At 38.6% G+C, this 23,054-nt stretch overlaps 1 protein-coding gene across 1 annotated transcript in view; it reads left to right on the forward strand.

Moving 5' to 3' along the window:
• The window catches only part of ARSB (arylsulfatase B), a 168,644-nt gene that overhangs the window by 78,608 nt on the left and 66,982 nt on the right, over positions 1–23,054 (forward strand). The window contains exon 5 of the mRNA XM_087430135.1: positions 3,225–3,468. Within this exon, the coding sequence (XP_087286261.1) occupies positions 3,225–3,468 (244 nt within the window). The remainder of the gene's footprint in view (positions 1–3,224; positions 3,469–23,054) is intronic.

A 23,054-nucleotide genomic window follows, 5' to 3' on the forward strand; every position in this document is an offset into this window, starting at 1 on the left:
TGTCAGACTTCAGTGAGCAACATAGGAAACCCCTTTTCTACCTGTTTCAAATGAGCTGATTTTATTCTTTCTGTTACTCTGATCAATTTTATGTCCAACTCTTTGAAATACCGGCAAGACTGGACTAGAACTAATAGACAGCACCCTATTTCTCAAAGGCCTGAGTTTTTGGATTCTGCCCCTTTGCTGGTAAGTGGCGACGTCAGCTGGGTGCCACCTGTGGAGATACAAGCCCCTGGCAAAGCTGAACTGCCCTCTTCATGCAGCGAAGTCTGCACTTGGCTCCGTGACAGGGCAGCCCCAGAGGACAAATTGCAGGTGTGTCAATTAACAGTGCTTTCTCTCTGGAGTGCTCTTGAAAAAATGGCAGAGGAAGCCATGTTGATAACGGATGGTAGAATAGCTTATCATTGCTGATGGCAAAAACATCACATGAGCTAATGGCAAAAACAGCCTCGCTCTCTGCATCAGCGCCCTCCCCCAATAAGGTGTGGAAACACCTTCCAGCTCCTACTGTAGTAACAGTGGCCAAATTCTCTTTACAGCCCAGAGTATTTTCCTTTCTGAGTCATACCTAAAGGGCTGCTCCTAGAATCAGATTCCAGACCCAGCCACCCTTATTCTCATCATCTCCACTCTTATTTCTACCACCATCATCATCCAACATTTTTGTATTGAGCACTAACAACTATGTGGAACTGAAAGAGACATTATATAATATTTCAAAGGAGTGTATCCATTTAAAATGGAGACAACAGGCATCTTCTACACAAGCATTGAGCTAGTATCATTTACAGCAATCCAGACAACAGAGCAACATAATAGTGCTGTTTCAGCCATTCTTGACCTCACAGCTAGAGTGTAAACATTTCTTTCCAGTGTATTTCTTTTTTTTTTTGGCTGAGGAAGATTTGCCCTGAGCTGACATCTGCCTCCAATCTTCCTCTTTTTGTGTGTGAGCCACCACCACAGCATGGCCACTGACAGACAAGTGGTGTAGGTCCATGCCCAGCAACTGAACTCAGGCCGCTGAAGTGGAGAGCACCAAACTTAACCACCAGGCCGCTGGGGCTGGCCCTCCAGTGTATTTTTGTATCACATGAATGGCACCTTCTTTAAGTTTTGATACATTGGGTATCGGTGACTAATACTCTGTGAAGTATGAGGAACATGGAGGAATTCCCTCTGTCTAAAGATGGTGTACCTTGTTTTGAATCTACAGGTCTGCTCATGTGAAATAGAATGTGTATTTAATAAACTAGCTTGGGTGACTGTTTGGGCTTTGAGTTTTTGTCAAGAAGAGATGTGAGGTTTAAGGAAAGGTTCTTGTAAGTCTGTGACAGCAAACGAAGAGATTGATAGTCACCCACCCATGTGCTGCAGAGTTGTTGCCTTCATCTGATGTAGCTCAAGACTCTACTCCCTCCCCTTCACAAGGCACAGAAAAGAACCGAGGACCTGGTGTGTTAAGGGCTTGATCAGAAGTCTCTTGGGCAGTAGAGCCTTGAATTTCCTACCGACCAGCAACAAAGGGTCCTCTAAAGGAATTATCATCACCTTGAAATAGCTGTCCTTCTGCTGTGTCATAGGAGAAGTGTACACTTTGCTGAGATTCACGGTGCTTATGGTTTTCATAGGGAAATGAAGCTTTATGTGGCCCATAGGTATAAAACCCACGCCACACCAGGGACATCAGGAGCATGGCACAGTGGGGACAGAAGGTACCTGGGGAGTCACACAGGTGTTTCACACCTGGTGTTTGAATCCTGGCTTTGCCACTTATTAGTTATTTAGCCTTTTCAAATCTCATTTGTGGGAGTAGGTGACAAAACAGTTATAATGCTAGACTATTTGGGTTGTTGTAAATATTAGCTGCCATTTATTGAGCATTAGATTGTGCCAAGTACCCAGGAAAACAATTGTCATAAATGGTGTCATTTAATTCTCACCATAATACATGAGGTAGGAGTTATTATCTCTACATTAAAGAGGAGGAAACTGAGGCAGTATCTCACACAGCTAGTGAGTGGTTGGCATCAGGCTCCAATTCCAGGTCTGTCAGACTCCAGATTCTGTGAGAGAAAATGTGAAATTAAAGTGATGCCTGGTGCCTGGTAGTGCTTAACAAATATTAGTTCTCTTTCCCTCCATGTGTATCCTGTGGCTTTGATAATCTTGATTTCTGTGTTAGATTTAATATATAGCGTCCTCTAGAGCAGGTGTGCCATCCTGCCCTCATGTGGTTCATTTGGATAACATGGTTTTTAAAAAACTAATTGAAATATAGTATACATGCAAATAAGTGTCATTTAAAATGTGTCTCTTAAGTCACCTACATGTATGCATACTTTTGGAGATAATATGATTCTACAACCTTAGTACACAATAAATATCACTTTTTACTTTCTACAGCTTAACTTAATTTCTAACTCTGAGCCCTGCCAGCTGGTAAGATACTTAAGTCACTCTTATAACTTCTCCTTTGGCTTCACCAATGTCCTCCATTCCCTCCGTTGTCTTGGAAGCGAAACCTTCTCTTCCCTGGCGCACAGCGCACGATGAAGTTTTGTCTTGCCATCCTGTCGAGAAGAGAGGAAATTTTCTTGTGATTATTTTTTCCACTCGCCTGCTCTGTTTACAGAGACATTTAGCCCACTGATGAAATCTTCAACTTTCACACTTAAGAAAGAGTTCAAATCACCAGGGAATAGAATGTTAATTCAGTCACCAGTTTAAATGTTTGAAAATTTTTCCAGGAGGAAAATAAAAATGTCCCCTGTCCCCACTTGTCAGGAGCTTTAGATCAGTAAGCAAAACTCACTCAGGGGTCTCTTTTCGTGTACTGGAGGGGCCCAGCTCACCTGGCTTCATTCTCCTGTGTTACACAAGTTGCACGCATGCGTTTGAAGCCTAGTCATTGACTAGCACAGGGCTCTATCCCAAGCAGTTACCCTCAGGGGATCTCCTTGTTTTCCAGTGGCCCCGTCCATGGAGGAGGTAAAGGTCTTGTGTGAGATATGTGCCGTGCTGCGCTCTGGTTGTGTCTGTGTAATAGAGGGTAGTATTGGGTGGGAGGAGAGTAGTTGGTATGGGAGAAGGTAAGCAGGAGTTTTCTTTTTTAGTTGTTAAGCACCATTTGATAACGTGCATAGAAGTCTTCTGTTCTTAAATGTAGTATGTGATAGTTAACACTGTCCTCATGCCAAGACCTAATTGTGTTTCAGATAATGGAGGGCAGACTTTGGCAGGGGGCAATAACTGGCCCCTTCGAGGAAGGAAATGGAGCCTGTGGGAAGGAGGCGTTCGAGGCGTGGGCTTCGTGGCAAGCCCGTTGCTGAAACAGAAAGGTGTGAAGAACCGGGAGCTCATCCACATTTCTGACTGGCTGCCGACTCTCGTGAGGCTGGGCGGGGGCAGCACAAATGGCACCAAGCCTCTGGATGGCTTCGATGTGTGGAAAACCATCAGGTACCTGCACATGTTTCTCTCTTTCCTCCCAGGACAGAAACTCCAAGAACAGCTTGACTCCACTGAGTGAGAATGATAACTTTTGTTCAAAAATGATAGTTCAGCTTAGAAATAAATGATATTTTTTTTAAAGAAATGCCTTTAAAAATTCTATAATTATGTATATATGTTAGGTTCTGGCTTTGAGATCGCGGGCCTGTGTTTTCCTCGAAGAGCAAGATTGTCCTCAGCCACTCACCTTCTCCGGGAGGTCTCTAAAGTGGAGGAGCCGGGCTAAGAAGCAGGATAGGGTGTTGTTTGCTTCCTGCAGGGGGTCGGGGGACCTGCCCTGTTGCCTGCCAGGAGAATGGAGCACCAAAGAGCTGGAATGTGAGCCAGCGTGGAGCAGCTGTGCATAAGTGTCTAATGAGCACCCACCGTGCACCAAGCCCTGTTCTCGGTGTGGAGGAATTAGGAATGAACAAGACAGGCAAGATCCTGGCTCTCATGGAGCTTGTATCCTAGTGTGTGGGGCAGGAGGAATAAGCAGAAGATTTCCGGTAGGGAGAAGCTGTGACGGCGATGAAGCAGTGTGTTGTGATAGAGAGCCGGCAGATGTGAAGGAGGTACAGTCTGGGGAGCAGAACCCAGACTCAGCTTTGGAAAGGGTGACAGTTCTTCCCTCTTTAGCCACCATGGTGTGCAACAATGGCCCCCAAAGTGGGAGGGGCGCGCCTGCCAGGGCACAGGAAGGCAACTTTAAAATCTGTATTTGTATTTAATTTTATCTCATCATTTTTTAAGTGGGATATATAAGGTACATAATACGTTAGTAAATTAGTACATATATCCAATTTTTAAATAAATATAAATAAGTTTACGTATTTTGGAGGTATTGTTTTTACTGATGGAGTGACAATTGTCCAGTGTAGCACTTTTCAACCTCTGTTGGGTGTTGCAGCAAGAGCGAGTGGCTGATTGACTGGGGCCGTGGGGAGACGACCTCCTCACACTCTCCCTTCTTCCTCATCCCGCTCCGCATGTCCCACCTCAAAGTAGTACGGTCTCTGTTCTTAGGAAATGCACAATGGGGTATTCAGGAGTAAAGGGCCATGATATGTGTCACATGCCCTCAAATGGTTCAGAAAAAAAGTGTGTGTGTACACACACAAACACACAGTGTGTGTATATGTATATGTGTGCAGAGAAAAAGAGAAAACAATGGAGTCAAATATTAACAATAATCTGAGTCAAGGGCGTAGGTGTTCTTTTACTGTTTCTTATTTTTGCAACTTTTTGTAAATTTGAAATTATTTCCAATTAAAAAGCTTTAAAAAACAGGAGTCTGGCAACACAGGGCCCATGTTTCCACAAAGCCAACAACTGATGGGAATCAAGGAGTTGCTACCTTCCATAGATGAAGTGCTCACCCTTCAAACCACCAGTCTCCATTGCTCCTAACACCCAAGCAGGCCCACCTCACTCATCCGTGCATATTCTGTTGTATGTGTGTACCTTGATATACTTAACCAGTCCCTTAACTTAGACTGATTTTTATTTTTTTAGTCAATAAAACTGTAATGAATAATTTCTTCATAAAATCTCGGTCTGCATTTTGGATTGTTCCCTTGGATAGAAATGATTTGAAATTAAGTTATTGAGCTCAAGAATGATCTTTTTATTTTTTATTTATTTTTCTCCTCCTTTTTAGTTCAAAAAGCATATTCTCAGCCTGAGATGTGCTAAATATTTATCTATATTTTCTTCTAAGTGTTGTGGTTTGATTTTTTTTGCACATAATTCTCGAATTGTTGTGAAATTACCTGTGTGTTATCTGAGGTCAATATCTAAATCAGAGGAGTAGTTTTCTTTCCAGGTTTTTGAATCATAGATCTCTTTGAAACTCTGAACTTTGTGAACTTACAGAAAAAAAGTACCTAAACAGATGCAGAGAAATGTAGATAGAATTTATTTTTATGATATTAGACATTAATTACACATAGAAAAGTAGGAAAAACATTCTTTACAAACCTATACCTCTCTCACTCATTTTTAATGCAAAAATTAATACCCACTTCACAATAAAAAGGAAATAAAACAAAAATTTCTACGCAAAGCAAACGAACTTCAATTCGGCTTTTCACCAACTTTCAGTGTGAAGGCTGTTGAGATTTGACTTGAAGTAGGAGAAAGTTTTGAATGGTTTCCATCTGACAACATATGTGTCATGCTTGACATCCAATCAGTTTTGATTTTTGTTTTGTTTTATTTTGATGGCAAAAGTGTTGCAAACCCTGGCTTGTGAAAGCACACAATAGCAAATGGAATCAAATTCTGTAGCACACTTTGCCAAGTGAGGATAGGCTTGAGTTGAGAAACAGTTGAATTCATTTTGAATAATTCCCTCTGCCCCCAATTCACTAAGGTTATTATCTTTGGCAAAATCCAAGTCATTGATGTTCATCCATATCGCCAAATTTTGGATTATAAGTCCACATTTCGATCTTCAGATTATCTTGATCAAAAGTAACCTTTAAGAATTTGGCACATGTTTGCTTCTGCCTGCAGAGAAATTGGAAAAAGTTTGGTCACCCTTAACTCCAGATTGCAGAAGGTCTTTCTTCAGTGTTGGAAGAACACTGAGCTCCTAGCGACTGCTCTCTTATGGAACAGGAGCTCTCCATTCTTGAACAGCATACGTGATGTTGACTGCAGGGCTTTAACCAAAAGATATGGCCAAAAATGTTGTCCAAGTAGGCTAAACCATGAGAGAGTAGACTCCTTTCCTTTTCTGTTTAAAAAAGGTAAAATTTCTACCCAAAGTTTAATCGAGCATTTCAAGACTTTCCTACGGAAATCTAGCAAATTTCTATTTAGTAAGTGAAGAACTGTTCCCATTCTGCTCCCATTTCTTGAAAAAAGATCCTGAAAAAATGATTCAGCCGCCTGGCCCTGATGAAGTCGATGCTTCTCACAGCATTAGGCAAGCCTTCATTCAGTGACAGTGGCAGAACATTTGGCGCCCATGCCTGCTGATACAGAAAGCGAGCAGTCACATTGACGTCTGAAGCTTCTTTTCCGAAGCAGCAAAAACAAATGGACAGCCAAATGTCAGAGACACTTAATCTGTGCCCAGAGTTCTGGAAGTTTTTTTCCAGTCAGATATTTACTTGGAAATACCATTTTCAAGATGATGGTAGTTTTTGAAAATTTTACAGGGGTCTCATGAAATAGGAATGCCAGTAATGGATGAAAAACAGAGTTGGCTGTGCTGAGAGCATCAGAGGTTTCACTAGTTATTTCATAGTTATCAGTTCCTCCTAGACCTGCTTCAAAATGTTCAAATGTTAGAAGAAATAGCAGTTTTGGAGTGGGTGGCATTATTTGCAATACAAAACTGCTTTGGTTTTTCCTCTGTTCCAAGCCACAGACCATGTTTGTCATTTCTAGGGTACGTGGCTTCTCCAAGCTCTTTCCAATTCTGAATGTTTTTTCTGCTTTTCAACTTGATAAGCAGCCTATATGTTGCTTCAAGACATTTCAAACGATTTATACTTTATAATGGTTCTTTTTTTTAAATTATTTTACCTGTAATTAAACTTAGTATAAACAAACCCAGAGCCCCTAATCATAATGGTAGGAATGTTCTTTCTTTCTCATTAATGGGAAACTCTTCTAGGTGTTATAACATGACAATGGTGACAATGAAATATTATCTGATGATGTAAAATCCCTTAAAAACTTAATATGACATTATAAAGATTCTTTTCCTCCGTATGGATTTAGTTTCAAGAAAAAAGTTGAAGGAAAAATAAGTCATTTTTCACTCCACTTTCACAGATACCTTGAAGCTCAATGAAGCATAATGGTCCGTGAGCCAAACGTTAAGAACCTCTGAACTAAAATGGTACTTTATTTCAAATATTACCAAAACAACCCAGACTAATTATTGAATAATTATTATTGAATAATAATTTTGTTATTATTGAATAATATTTCCTTTTAAAATTGTGTGGTACCACTTTAATTATGTTTTAAGTTCTGATTAGCCCCATGATCTGTCTCAGTGACCCCTGTTTTAGTCCACTGCCTCAGCTGTTCTCATGTTAGCACCTCACTGTTGTAATCATTGTCTTTTTGGAGTATGTTTAAATACTTGGTAGAAATAGTTATCTACTTCTCCATTATATTTCCTTTACAAAATTTTCTTAACAGCTTGCACTTTCTTATTTTTCCTGATGACTTCTGGAATTATTTTGTTACATTAAAAGAAAAGCTTATTATAAATTGGATTGAATGAGATTAAACCTGAACATTAATTTGGGAAGAATGGACATATTCAGTCTTCTAATCTGGGACACTTGAAGTTGTTCTCAGCTTACTGATGCTTTTTTCCTTTTTTAAAAAAAATTATTTTTTCTCTGTGTTTCATTTTGGATAGATTCTATTGCTATGCCTTCAAGTTTATTAATTTTTTTCTTAATGTCTAATCTTCCATTAATTCCATCCAGTATATTTTTCATCTCATGCTTTGTAGGTTTTCACTTCTAGAAGTTCAAGTTGGGTCTTTTTTTTCTCCCAAAGCCCCAGTAGATAGTTGTATGTCATAGCTGCACATCCTTCTAGTTGCTGTATGTGGGACGCGGCCCCAGCATGGCCGGAGAAGCGGTGCGTCAGTGCGCACCCAGGATCCGAACCCGGGCCGCCAGCAGCGGAGCCCGAGCACCTAACCGCTAAGCCACTGGGCCGGCCCAGTTCAAGTTGGGTCTTTTTTATATCCTCCATGTCTCTACTCAACTTTCTGAATATACTGAGTACAGTTATAATAATTTCTTAATGTCTTCTGCTAATTCTAACACCTATGTGAGTTCTGGTTGGTTGTGATTGAATTCTCCTTGTTATGGGTCATGTTTCCATGACTTTTGATCTTTGATTTGATAGCATACATTGTGCATTTCACCTTGTTGGGTGCTAGATATTTATGTATTGTTATAAGTCTTCTTGCTTTGTTCTGAGATGCAGTCACTTGGAGACAGTGTGATCCTTCTGGGTATTGCTTTTATGATTCATTAGGCAGGTCCAGAGCAGTGCTCATTCCAGGGCTGTTTCCCACTACTGAGTCAAAACCCTCCCTAGTCATCTACCCAGTGCCCTCTGAATTACGAGTTTTTCCATTCTGACTGATGGGAACAGGTAATACTCCCAACCCCTTGTGAATGCTGGGCTCTGTTCTCTTTCATCCTTTCGGATGGTTCTTTCCCCAGTTTTGGGTAGTTCCCTTAAATACATCTGATCAGTACTCAGCTAAATTCTCTAAGGGGACCCTATGCAAGTCTCTTCCTGTGCAGCTTTCTCTTCTCTGGTACTCCATCCTATGAACTTTAGCTCTCTTGGTCTCCTTGGACTCTCAGCTGTGTCTCCTCAACTCAGGGAGTCCATTGGGGCTATGCCTCAGTTCCCCTTCCCCACACCAAGGCTGGGAGACTCTCTCAAGATAGAAAGCTAGGGCAATGATAAGACTCACTTCTTTTGTTTCCTTTTGCTCAGGGATCACTGTTCTTTGCCTATATCCTGTGTTTTGAAAACTGTTTCATATTATTCTGTCTGTTTTTCTTTGGGTTGTTTTAAGTAGGAGGGTAAGTCCAGTCTGCCTGTTAACTCTTTCTTGGCTGGAAGTAGAAGTACCCAAAGAAAATTTCATTGTGTCTTTACTTTCTTGATCAATAATTTCCTACTTATTTTCTACTTTCAAGTGTTTGTTAATTTGATCTGGGATCATAGACCCAGCTTTCTGAAATATAACGTTATAAATCTTATGCCTCTTCTTTTGAAAAATAGTTTTTTCTTCTGCATTCGGCTCTGTAATCACATATAGGGAAATTATACATATTGATCTGTATGTTTAATTACCCTTAATGTTACCAACACTCCTTTTATTACAGAACTTTCCCATTCTTCAGTTCCTAATTTTAATTAATCTTTTGATTGATTGGTTAATATTTTAAAGTAATTTTCAGTAGAGGTACGTAAATGTTGAATTTTGGTGGTTTTTTTGGTGAGGAAGATTGGTCCTGAGCTAACATCTGTACCAATCTTCCTCTCTTTCGCATGTGGGATGCCACCACAGCATGGCTTGACGAGCAGTGTGTATGTCTACGCCTGGGATCCGAACTTGTGAACCCCGGACCGCCAAAGCAGAGTGTGCAAACTTAACCACTATGCCACCGGGCTGGCCCCAAATGTTGAGTTTTTTTAATCTTTACATATGAAAGAATATCTTTCTATTACCTTCATACATAAATAATAATTTGACAAAGAATTCTTGTCAATCTTTTCTCCTCAAGATGCTATAGACATTGCTTTGTTGTCTTCTAGTAGATACCACTACAGGAAAGCCTACCAGGTTTACCTGCAAACAAAAAGAAAGCTGAGATTGCCATCTTGGTATCTGATAAGGTAGAATTTATGTCAACATTATTGGTAAGTGTAATGATGGGAATGGTACAAATGGTGATTTCTTCTGTGACCCACATATTTAGAAGTGTGTTATTTAATTTCCAAATATTTCAGCTTTTCTCAAGCTATATTATTGATTTCTAGTTTAATTCTGTTGTGGCCAGAGGACATACTTTTTGTTATTTCAATCCTTTTAAATTTGAGACTTGGACCCACATGTGGTCTTCCTGGTGTCTATGCCATGTGGACTTGAAAAGAATGTGTATTCTGTAGTTGTAGGTTTTTCTTTGTGAGCAGTAAGAAAATATTTTATTTTCTGGTTTAATTTCTATTTCTATTTCTGTTTATTTTCTATTAAATATTCTATTTTATATTCATCTAGTAGGTGAGTTTATATATATTGCCGTGACTGGTATTTTCATTCTTAGCTGTGTCATATTGTTTTACGTTATACTTACTTTTATCTTTGACCTTTTATTTGTTAGTTCTTTAAATATTTAAAATGATTTCTATTTTATTCTAGTGTTCACATTATACTAATATCTTTATATAATTCTCTTTGTCCCTTTTTTTACTTAGGTTCTGCTATTTGGTTTGTCAGCTTTAAATGGCATCTTTGGCTCCCACTTACAGTCTATAAGGAAATCGACCAGCTTATTCAACTTTACCCTTTCTCTCACCTTTCTCTTCCAGTTTTATTTTTAGTTGTATTATTTCTACTTTGTCAGAGCATATCATGTATATAATACTGTTCTTCTATCCTTATTCACAATTTTTAGTCTTAGATCTACAATATGTTCCATGCTAACCACTTGTCCGTTTCTAAAGTGTTCCAAGTTATCTTTTAGTTGGAGGAATTCATTCTTTAATAGATTTCTCAGGATACTTTGAATTCTTACATGTCTATTCAAACATTTTCTACAACCTTGATAATTGAAAAACAGTTCAACTGATATAAAATCCTTGCTCATTTTTTCTCTGCTTGAGTTTCCTAAAAATGTTACCCCACTCTCTACTTGTTTTGTATGTTGCTGTTGATAAGTTTAATGTCAGCCTTATTTCATTTCCTTTGCAAGTGACTTGGTCCTTTTGCCTGGAGGCCCAGAAGAATTTTGTTATCACTATTATTATTTAAAGTCGAAGACTTTTACTAGATATGTCTCAAAGGTGACTGTGCTCAGTCAGTTTACCCAGATATACAGTGGGTTCTTTCAATCTGTACATTCAGGTCTTTTATTTCAGAGATTTTTGGATTATAGTTTTAAATATTATGTTCCATTGTTTTGTGTTTCTTCTTCAGTGACTCCAGTTATAGGTATAATTGAATCTTATTTACATATCCTCTGTTTCTGTCAGTTTCTCTCTGATCCTTTTTACTTCTGTATTTTTTCTTTATTTTGAATTAATTATCTTTTCTCTTTTCACTTGTATTCTGTATGTGCTTTCATATACTTTTAGTTATATATGATATCCCTTCATTTCTGAGAGTTTGTCTTTTCTTTTAGTTTCTTCCCTTAGTTCAGTGTGTGAGTTTTTAAGTTTTTGATTCATGGTATTTTTTATATTGGCAGTTGCTGATTTAATTATATTTAATTCATGTTGAAATATTGTGTAACAGTTTTCTTCTGCTTTGTGGCTTTTTTTTTCCATAATGGGGGAATGTTTTCATTTGCCAAAAGTTTGAATTCTCATTTGCCATTTTTTTAACTCCTGTGGTAACTGGCTTAGATGCTGGTTCTTTTTGTTGTTATTGTTCATCTTTACATATGTTAGCTCTTCCTGGACCCTCAATGGCGGACAATCTGTAGGGGTGGGATTTGGATTGTTTAATTTATTTCTTAGTTCAAGAGCACCTTCTTCTAATTGCTACAGTGAAGTGCAGTTTCTTTCATCAATGTTGTTCCTTTCTTTCCGGTCTGCCTTCTTATGCTTCTGTGATCCTATGTTATTTCAGTAGGACCCTGATCTTTTGCCTCTTCCTCCCTTTCCTTTACCATCCACCTCCCAAAAGACACCTGTTCTTCACCTGCTCCTCTCAGAATTGGTGCCTGCCCAGTAGCCAGTCCTCTGATCCACCAGGTATCAGGCCTGTATCAGCATTTTGTCACTCAGGGTGGGGCCCTGTCTTTCTGGGGTTTATTTTAGCAGACAGGTCTGAGTCCCTTCCCCTCTTGTGCCCCCTCACCCTCTTTTGCATAATCCTAGCCTGACTCTGCTCTAGGGTGGGGACTGGCACTGAGCCTTCAGGTCTCAGATGGTTATTTCCTCATGTCCATCCAGGGTTTAAATATGTTCTGTCTCCTGCTTATGTTGTAGGCTTGGGCATTGGGTAATTTTACTTTCTTTCCTTTTCAATATGGTTTTTAAGGAGAATGTGTGGAGAGATTCAAATTTAGATGGCCACCATTATCCTCTGGAAACCCGGGAACTCCCATGTTTTTAGGCTCTTGCTCCAGTTTAAGAAAAGCAGCCCTAGAATCTGAGGATGAAGCATTATGAGTATGGTTTATGAAATAAAGACGATAGGGAACTCCAGCCTTGCATTCAAAGACTGCCAAGTGAATGTAGATATGTTTTTAAGTTAAAGCAACATGTTGAAAGAATGATGTGTTATTTTTTGATTCTCTGCTTTACCCTTTCTGACAAAAGAGCTCCTACCCTATGCCCATGGTGTGTCATGCTCCGTGGGTTGTTTGCGATTTTTTTTGTTAGGTGGCTTCACGTTCTAGGATCTACACTTCGTACAGAGTTTCTTCTCTTTGCTCCCATATAATCTACCGTTGGCTGCCTGGGGGGACACAGAGAGCCATGCAGCTGGGGGTGAGGGAGCAGAGGCTTGATGGGCTAGCTCTGAAGACAGCTAATGGCAGGTTTTTGCCCACTTTTTGTTTGATGCAGCCCCTGAGTCCTCTAGCCAGAGGCAAACACAGTGAATCCATCTTTTTCTGTTTTCTTTGGGATCAAGTTTTGATTCTTATGGTAGAATCCAGGAATATGTTGTTAATCTCCTCAGCATTGGCATTAGTGAGACTCCCCTTGGGACTTTAGCATCTGGTGTCGTCTTGAGTTTCCAACACTGTTGCCAGTTTTCATCTTTTTGTGATTCTTCATGGGTATTTTAATGGAAACTGGAAGAAAGACATATTAGGCCCTGCTGGTTTGCCCAGCTACTAACCCAGAAGTCATACCAATTATTTTACACTAATGAATAGGAAAAGATCATATTAAGAGTATGATTCAGTTTCTTTTTATAATATTACTGATTTCTTAAGTTGCCTACTTTAAAAATTTAATAAGATTCCTTAATAAAAATGTACATGAAAAAATTCTCTCATATATAACTCTATATCAAATGAATTTAAGTTATATATTTCCTCACCAGATTTAGTCAAAATTTTATAGGTTCCATGCCTAAACTCTTTATTCATGGTAATGTTTGCATGTTAACATGGCTTTTCAAGGAGCATGGGGTTTATGCCAACTCGATCTCACCCACACCCACATAACAAAAAAATAAGTCTGGCAGGGAATTTCAATAGTATAATGGTTAAAAATGTGAACTCTGTGGTTAGATCTGGTTCAAATCCTGTCTCCTCCGTTTATTATTTGTGTGATCTTGGCAAGTTACTTAACATCTCGAAGTATCAGTTTCCTCATGTGTAAAATGTAACATTAGTGGTACCAACCTCATAAGCACTTGTGTGAGGATTTAGTGAAGGAATATGTTTAAAACGCTTAGCACAGTGCCTGGAACATAGTAACAACTTAGTAGCTTGAAGTGAGGATGATAACAAAGATAACGAAGCTTACAAAAGTTTAACAGGATGGACGTTCCTCTGTGGGTGTTCCTCGAATTTTTTAATCAGTAACTATTTTTTTTTTCAAAATTTCATCTCTGAAAATATTGCCATGGCTATTTATATTTCTAAAAGTTTGGATACTGCCCTCCAGGGTGTGTCTTTTTTATAACAGATGGTCAGCAGCTCGTGGTAAAAAGAGTATGGAATGTAATAGCATTTCATTTATTTATGGGAAATGTTTTACTGCCCCACCCTTCAACTAGTTGGAAAATGAAAGTCAAAAACTGGAAACTCTATTTATACATGGATAGTGTTGTGATCTCAGTGTCTGAAACTGTAGACTCTTAGAAAATATTTATAGCGTATTAGAAACTAGTCACTGATCAGGATCTCCTTGCCCTGTTTGGTTGTTTTTTTTTTAACTAATCCAGAAAATTTGAAATTTGGGGTAAGTTAAAATTGAATACTGACATGTCATCAGAGACAATGAACTGTACACCCTTTTATATTAGTCTTTAAGAAAAGAGAATGGAGAAAAACAATTAACTCTTTTGTTAATAGAGGCATTTGAAGTCAATAGAGATATTTGTTAATGGAGCCTTAAGAATAAGCTAAATGACAACTAGAAGGATGTGCAGCTATGACATACAACTATCTACTGGGGCTTTGGGGGAAAAAAAAAAGGAGGAGGATTGGCAATAGATGTTAGCTCAGAGGCAGTCTTCCTCAGCAAAAAGAGGAGGATTAGCATGGATGCTAGCTCAGGGCTGATCTTCCTCACAAAAAAAAATTTAAAAAAAAAAAAAGCTAAACGAGTGAAAATATATTACGTTCAAGGAGATACTGAGGCCATGTCTACATTTCACTAAGGAGACAATTGCATAGTGGTTAGGAAGGGGGACTTCAGGAGTCAGTCTGCCTGAGTTCCACACCTAATTCTACTACCTGCTCGACCAGTGGTCTTGTACGTCACTTGACTGCTCTGTGTCAGGATTAAATGAGATAATACGTGTAAAGCGTTTAAAATGTACGTGGCACATAATAAATGCTCTGTAAATGGTAGACACTATTATTCTACCCAGCCTGGCCAAAACAAACCAGCCCGCAAAATAACTCCAGTTTGGTTGTCATGGACATGCAAGGCACATGCCAATTTCACTGGTTTAGAGGTAGGTCTCTGTCATTAAGCGGTCAATGTGAACAACATGGTTCAGTTCTTCTCTTTTACCTAATTCTTTGTCTACTTGCTACCATAGCCGTTAATGATGCTGGGGAGGACGGTGAGCATTGTGCAGGAAAGATTCTTAGAGTCCCACCGGTGCCTACCTTAAAGAAGCTAATTAGAGAGCTCTGCTTTGTTCCTGTCAGCCTGGAGCCCAAACATTTGCCATAATAAAGACACCCATTACCTTGGGTCACCTAAAACCGGGATGTTTCATGAACTTGTGTGATTATTGAAAAATCATTTCCCATGGACATCATCAGTCGTTATTCAGAGATTTACATTCCGCAAATGGAATCAACAATTTAGTGAAGATAGTGTTGCTTATACAGCTAAACCATACCATCTGCCTAAACCAAAAAATAAGGAAAATTTCTAGATAACAGATTGCAATATATCATTTTTGTGTGTGTGTGTGTGAGGAAGATCAGCCCTGAGCTAACATCCGTTGTCAACCCTACTCTTTTTTTTTTTTTAATTTTATTTATTTATTTATTTTCCCCCAAAGCCCCAGTAGATAGTTGTATGTCATAGCTGCACATCCCTCTAGTTGCTGTGTGTGGAACGCGGCCTTAGCATGGCCGGAGAAGCGGTGCGTTGGTGCGCGCCCGGGATCCGAACCCAGGCCGCCAGCAGCGGAGCGCACGCACTCAACCGCTAAGCCACGGGGCCGGCCCAACCCTACTCTTTTTGCTGAGAAAGATTGGCCCTGGGCTAACATCCGTGCCCATCGTCCTCTACTTTATATGGGACGCCGCCACAGCATGGCTTGACAAGTGGTGGTCGGTGCGCGCCGGGATCCGAACCTGCGAACCCTGGGCCGCCGAAGCAGAGCGCGCGCACTTAACCGCTACGCCACTGGGCCGGCCCCTGCAATATATCATTTTTATATGCAGTTCATAATGAGTAGACTGTGTGACTTAGCGATATTTGACACTGATACTTTTCTAAGAAGAGAGTCTCACATGGGAGAGAATATCATAACATGTCTTAGAAATTAAAGTTATAGGCACCCCAGTGTCAAATGGATAGGAATATTGATGTTCTATTGTACCTACATATTATTCTTGTATCTATGTCTCAGGTTATAGTCTTGTATCTGTGGTTATATTCTTTCTATGTCTGCAGAGGCAGGATCTGCATTTTGCAGTAAAAGGTGGTGGTGTTTTTAAGCATCCAGCTTACTTAGCACTTAACACATCCCAGGCACTTTGCAAGTGCTTTACATACGTTGGCTCATTGAATTCTTATAACAACGCTGTTAGTAGGAACTTTTATCCACATTCTGCTAGTAAGAAAAGCAAGGCTCAGGTTTGTAGAGCCAGTCATTTGTAGAGTTGAGATGCAAACCCGGAAAGGCTATGCTCTTAAAGACAGTGCTGTGCTGCATATGAGAGTGAGGCCTTCAGGACTGGTCAGAAGTAAGACTGTCAACTATTGAAGCAAGTGACACTGTCCACTTTCTAGTGCTTTGGTTGTATGGAAATGAAACTTTGGAACAGTAGAATGTACAAAAGAATCATGAAATACTACAGTATTTGTAGCATTACTTATAAATACATATAGACACATAGAGAAGATAGAAGCTAACACATGTAATATAGCAATAATCAATCTCATAACCATTTTATGAATTTGATGAGGCCACAATTTATTCTACATGATTGTGGTCATCACACAGTTGATATTGCTGAAAACTGTGTCATGAACATACAAAACACCCTTTTTTTTTTTCCCTCCAACCCACTTTGGTACACATACCTTTGAGGAAGAAATTGTATCATGTGCTAAAAATTTGTGTTCAAGGTACTTGTATCCCTATACAGGGGAATATTAAAGTGACTGATTATAGGAAGTTATCAATAAATTTCTTAAGGTACTTTCTGAGGAACTAGGACTTCCTTTCAAGGGGAAGCCAGTATCATTACACTTGGGCTTGTTACATAAGTGCCCTAAAGCTAGACACCCATCTTTTGCTCTACAGAAAAAAAATCAAGAATTTAGAGCATAGAATCAAATGTGGTGAGCATTGTGCGGTAAGGATCCTTGAACAAACACAAAGGTGCCTACTTTCAAGAAACATACACAAAAATTAACTTAAAATGGCATGGACCTAAATGTAAGAGCTACAACTATAATAATCTTAGAAGAAAACCTAGGAGTAAATCTTTGTGACTTTGGGTTAGGCAGTGGTTTCTTATATAAAATACCAAAAGCCACAAAAGAAAAAATAGGTAAGTTGAACTGCATCAAAATTTTAAACTTTTGTTTTGTAAATTATACCATCAAGAAAGCAAAAACACAGCCCACAGAATTGGAGAAAATATTAACAAATAGTATATCTGATAAGGGACTTGCATCCAAAATATATAAAGAACTCTTGCAACTCAATCATAAAAGACAAATAATCCAATTTAAAAAATGAGCAAAGGATCTGAATAGACATTTCTCCAAAGAAAATATACCAATGGTCAATATGCACATGAAAAGATGCTCAACATCATTAATCATTTGGAAAATGTAAATCAAAACCCCAATGAGATACCGCTTCATATCAACTAGGATGGCTATAACGAAAAAGAAAGACAATAATAAGTGATAATGAGGATGTGGAGAAATTGGAATGCTCATACGTTGCTGGTGAGAGTGTAAAATGGTGCAGCTGCTTTGGAAAACAATTTATCAGGTCTTTAAAAGTGGAAATATAGAGTTGCTGTGTGACCCAGCAAGTCCACTCCTAGGTATATGCCTAAGAGAAATGAAAACAAATGTCCATACAAAAACTTGTACATGAATGTTCCTAACAGCATTATTTATAATAGCCAAAAAATGGAAACAACTCAAATGCCCATCAACTGATGAGTGGATAAAGAAAATGTGGTATATCCTACACTGATGAACATTGATGCAAAAATCCTCAATAAAATACTAGCAAATCGCATACAACAATACGTTAAAAAGATTATACACCATGATCAAGTGGGATTTATTCCAGGGATGCAAGGATGGTGTAACATTCGCAAATCAATCAACGTAATACACCACATTAATAAAATGAAGAATAAAAATCACATGATCATCTCAATAGATGCAGAGAAAGCATTTGACAAGATCCAGCATCCATTTATGATAAAAACTCTGAATAAAATGGGTATAGAAGGAAAGTACCTCAACATAATAAAGACCATATATGAGAAACCCACAGCTAATATCATCCTCAATGGTGAAAAACTGAAAGCCATCCCTCTAAGAACAGGAACCAGACAAGGATGCCCACTGTCACCACTCCTATTTAACATAGTACTGGAAGTCCTAGCCAGAGCAATCAGGCAAGAGAAAGAAATAAAAGGGATCCAAATTGGAAAGGAAGAAGTGAAACTGTCACTATTTGCAGATGACATGATTTTATATATAGAAAACCCCAAAGAATCCACCAGAAAACTTTTAGAAGTAATAAACGAGTATGGTAAAGTTGCAGGATACAAAATCAACATACAAAAATCAGTTGCATTTCTGTACACTAACAACGAAGTAGCAGAAAGAGAAATTAAGAATACCATCCCATTTACAATTGCAACAAAAAGAATAAAATACCTAGGAATAAACTTAACCAAAGAGGTGAAAGATCTGTACACCGAAAACTATAAAACATTTCTGAAAGAAATTGAAGAAGACACAAAGAAATGGAAAGATATTCCGTGCACTTGGATTGGAAGAATTAACATAGTTAAGGTGTCCATACTTCCTAAAGCCATCTATAGATTCAATGCAATCCCTATCAAAGTTCCAACAACATTTTTCACAGAAATAGAACAAAGAATCCTAAAATTTATATGGAACAACAAAAGACCTCGAATAACTAAAGGAATCCTAAGAAAAAAGAACAAAGCTGGAGGTATCACACTCCCTGATTTCAAAATATACTACAAAGCTGTAGTAACCAAAACAGTATGGTACTGGCACAAAAACAGACACACAGATCAATGGAATAGAATCGAAAGCCCAGAAATAAACCCACACATCTATGGACAGCTAATCTTTGACAAAGGAGCCAAGCACATACAATGGGGAAAAGAAAGTCTCTTCAACAAATGGTGTTGGGAAAACTGGATAGCCATATGCAAAAAAATGAAAGTAGACCCTTACCTTACACCATATACAAAAGTTAACTCCAAATGGATTAAAGACTTGAATGTAAGACCTGAAACTGTGAAACTTCTAGAAGAAAACATAGGCAGTACGCTCTTTGACATCAGTCTTAGCAACATCTTCTCAAACACCACGTCTGACCGGGCAAGAGAAACAATAGAAAAAATAAACAAATGGGACTACACCAAACTAAAAAGCTTCTGCACAGCAAAGGAAACCATCAACAAAACGAAAAGACAACCTAACAATTGGGAGAAGATATTTGCAAACCATACTTCTGATAAGGGCTTAATCTCCAAAATATATAAAGAACTCATGCATCTTACCAACAAAAAAACTACCAACCCAATTAAAAAATGGGCAAAAGACCTGAACAGACATTTCTCCAAGGAAGATATACAGATGGCCAACAGACACATGAAAAGATGTTCAAAATCATTAACTATCAGGGAAATGCAAATCAAAACTACAATGAGATATCACCTGACGCCCGTCAGAATGGCTATAATTAACAAGACAGGAAACAACATGTGTTGGAGAGGATGTGGAGAGAAGGGAACTCTCATACACTGCTGGTGGGAGTGCAAACTGGTCCAGCCACTATGGAAAACAGTATGGAGATTCCTCAAAAAATCAAGGATAGAACTACCATATGATCCAGCCATCCCACTGCTGGGTATTTACCCAAAGAACTTGAAAACACCAATTTGTAAAGGTACATGCACCCATGTGTTCATTGCAGCATTATTCACAATAGCCAAGACTTGGAAGCAACCTAAGTGCCCATCAAGGGACGAATGGATAAAGAAGCTGTGGTATATGTACACAATGGAATACTACTCAGCCATAAGAAACGATGAAATCCAGCCATTTGTGACATCATGGATGGACATTGAGGGTATAATGCAAAGTGAAATAAGTCAGAGGGAGAAGGTCAAATACCGTATGATTTCCTTCATTAAGTAGTAGATAATAACAACAATAAACAAACACATAGGGACAGAGATTGGATTGGTGGTTACCAGAGGGGAAGGGGGGAGGGAGGAGGGTGAAAGGGATAATTGGGTACATGTGTGTGGTGATGGGTTGTAATTAGTATTTGGGTGGTGAACATGATGTAATCTATGCAGAAATAGAAGTACAATGATGTACACCTGAAATTTTTACAATGTTATAAACCAATGTTACTGCAATAAACAAAAAATTAAAAAAAAAAATGTCCATACAAAAACTTGTACATGAATGTTCCTAACAGCATTATTTATAATAGCCAAAAAATGGAAACAACTCAAATGCCCATCAACTGATGAGTGGATAAAGAAAATGTGGTATATCCTACAATTAAATATTATTCAGCCATATGAAGAAATGAAGTATTTGATACATGCTACAACATAGATGAACCTTGAAAACATTATGCTAAGTGAAAGAAGCCAGTCTCAAAGGCCACAGAGTGTATGAGTCCATTTATGTGAAATGTCCAAAATAGGCAAATCTGTAGAGACAGAACAGTAATTGCCCAGGGCTAGGGGGGTGGGTCGAGAATCAGCAGTAACTGCTAATGGGTACAGGATTTCTTTCTGTGGGGGACAAAAAAATTTTAAAATTAGACTGTTGTGCAACTCTGTGAATATACTAAATATACTAGTATATTTAGTATACTAGTGAATATACCAAAAAATTTAACTCTACACTTTAAATGGGTGAATTGTATGGTTTGTAAATTATATTCCAATAAAACAAATGTAAAACAATCAGCTGGGTACTTGTATAAATCCTCATGTCCAGGCTGAACCCCAGATGAATGAGATCACTCCCTTCTGGTGAAACCCAAGTATCAGTATTTTTTAAAGCTCCCCAGGCTTGAGTAGCCAAGGTTGAGAATCATTGCTCTAGAATCAGCTCTAACCTAAGTAAGTTTCTAATTTAGGAAACTCCAAAAGTGTTCAGATCCCGTGTAAGGGGACTCCAGGAGACTTCCTCGAATCTTGTTACTCAGGAAGTGTGGTCCGCAGACCGGCAGCAACAGTGTCACCTGGGAACCTGTTAGAAATGCAGATTCCTGGGCCCTCCCAGCTTTTATAAATCAGAATCCAGAGTTTGACAAGATCCTGACTGATGTATATGTACATTAAAATTGAAGAAGTGCTGCTCTGAAGCAGTGGTTTGCGGTCTTGGCTGCACATTCGAATCACCTGGGAGTTCAAAAAAATCCTGATGCCTGGGGTCCACCCCTGGTAATCTTATGGTATGAGGTGCAGCCAGAGCCTCTGGATTTTAAAAGCTCCCCAGGTGATTCTAATGTGAGGCAAAGTGAGAGTAACCGGTGGAAAAATACTGTTTGGAGACATTTGACGGTGAAGAGAAGAAAAGATGGTTAAAAATAAAATTTATTTATTTTGTTTTTAGCATAGGATAGGGGAACGTGCATAATGATCCAATGTTTATATATATTGTGAAATGATCACCACAATAAGTCTAGTTAACATCTGTTGTCATACATAATTACAAAAAGTTTTTTTTTCTTGTGATACAACTTTTAAGATCTATTCTCTTAGCAACTTTCAAATATGCAATACAGTATTATTAACTATAGTCACCATACTGTACGTTACGTCCCTAGGACTTACTTATTTTATAACTGAAAGTTTGTACCTTGTGACCCCCTTCACCCATTTCAACCCCCCCTCCCCGCCCCCACCTCTAGCAACCACCAGTCTGTTCTCTCTATCAATGAGCTTGTTTTTGCCGGGGGCGGGGGGGGGGGTGTTGTTTTTTTAGATTCTACACATAAGTGAGATCATACAGTATTTGTCTTTCTCTGTCTGATTTATTTCATTTAGCATAATGCACTCAAGGCCCATCCATATTGTTGCAAATGGCGAGGTTTCATTCTTTTTTATGGCTAATATCCCATTGTATATATATATAGAGCACATCTTCTTTATCCATTCATGCATCAATGCACACTTAGGTTGTTTCCATATCTTGGCTATTGTAAATAATGCTGCAATGAACATGAGGGTGCATATATCTTTTCAAGTTAGTGTTTTCATTTTCTTTGAATAAATACCCAGAAGTGGAATTGCTGGATCATATGGTAGTTTTATTTTTAATTTTTGGGAGAACCTCCATACTGTTTTCCATAGTGACTGTACTAATTTACATTCCTACCAACAGAGCACAAGGGTTCTGTTTTCTCCACATCCTCAATAACACTTGTTATTTCTTGTCTTTTTGATAATAGCCATTCTAACAGGTGTGAGGTGATATCTCATTGTGGTTTTGATTTGCATTTCCCTGATGATTAGCGATGTTGAGCACCTTTTCCTGTACCTGTTAGCCATTTGCATGTCTTCTTTGGAAAAATATCTATTCAAATCCTTTGCCCATTTTTTAATCAGATTGTTTTTTTGCTATTGAGTTGTGTGTGTTTGTTATATATTTTGGATATTAACCCCTTATCAGATATATGATTTGCAAATATTTTTTCTCATTTAGTAGGTTGCCTTTCCATTTTGTTGATGATTTCCTTTGCTGTGCAGAAGCTTTTTAGTTTGATGTAGCCCCACTTGTTTATTTTTGCTTTTGTTGCCTTGGTGTTTGGTGTCAGATCCAAAAAAATCGTCACCAAGACTGATGTCACGGAGCTCACCATCTACGTTTTCTTCTAGCAGTTTTATGGTTTCAGGTCTTACATTCAAATCTTTAGTTCATTTTGAGTTGGTTTTTGTGTATGGTGTAAGATAGTGTCGAGTTTCATTCTTTTGCATGTGGCTGTCCAGTTTTCCCAACACCATTTATTGAAGAGACTTTCCTTTCTCCATTGTATGTTTTTGGCTTCTTTGTCAAAAATTAGCTGTCCACACATATGTGAGTTTATTTCTGGGCTCTCTATTCTGTTCCATTGATCTATGTGTCTGTTTTCATGCCAACACTATACTGTTTTGATGACTATAGCTTTGTAACATAGTTTGAAA

The sequence above is a fragment of the Ceratotherium simum genome, chromosome 4 (assembly GCF_057802395.1).
Source record: "Ceratotherium simum simum isolate JZ-2026a chromosome 4, ASM5780239v1, whole genome shotgun sequence".
Taxonomy (NCBI): Eukaryota; Metazoa; Chordata; class Mammalia; order Perissodactyla; family Rhinocerotidae; genus Ceratotherium; species Ceratotherium simum.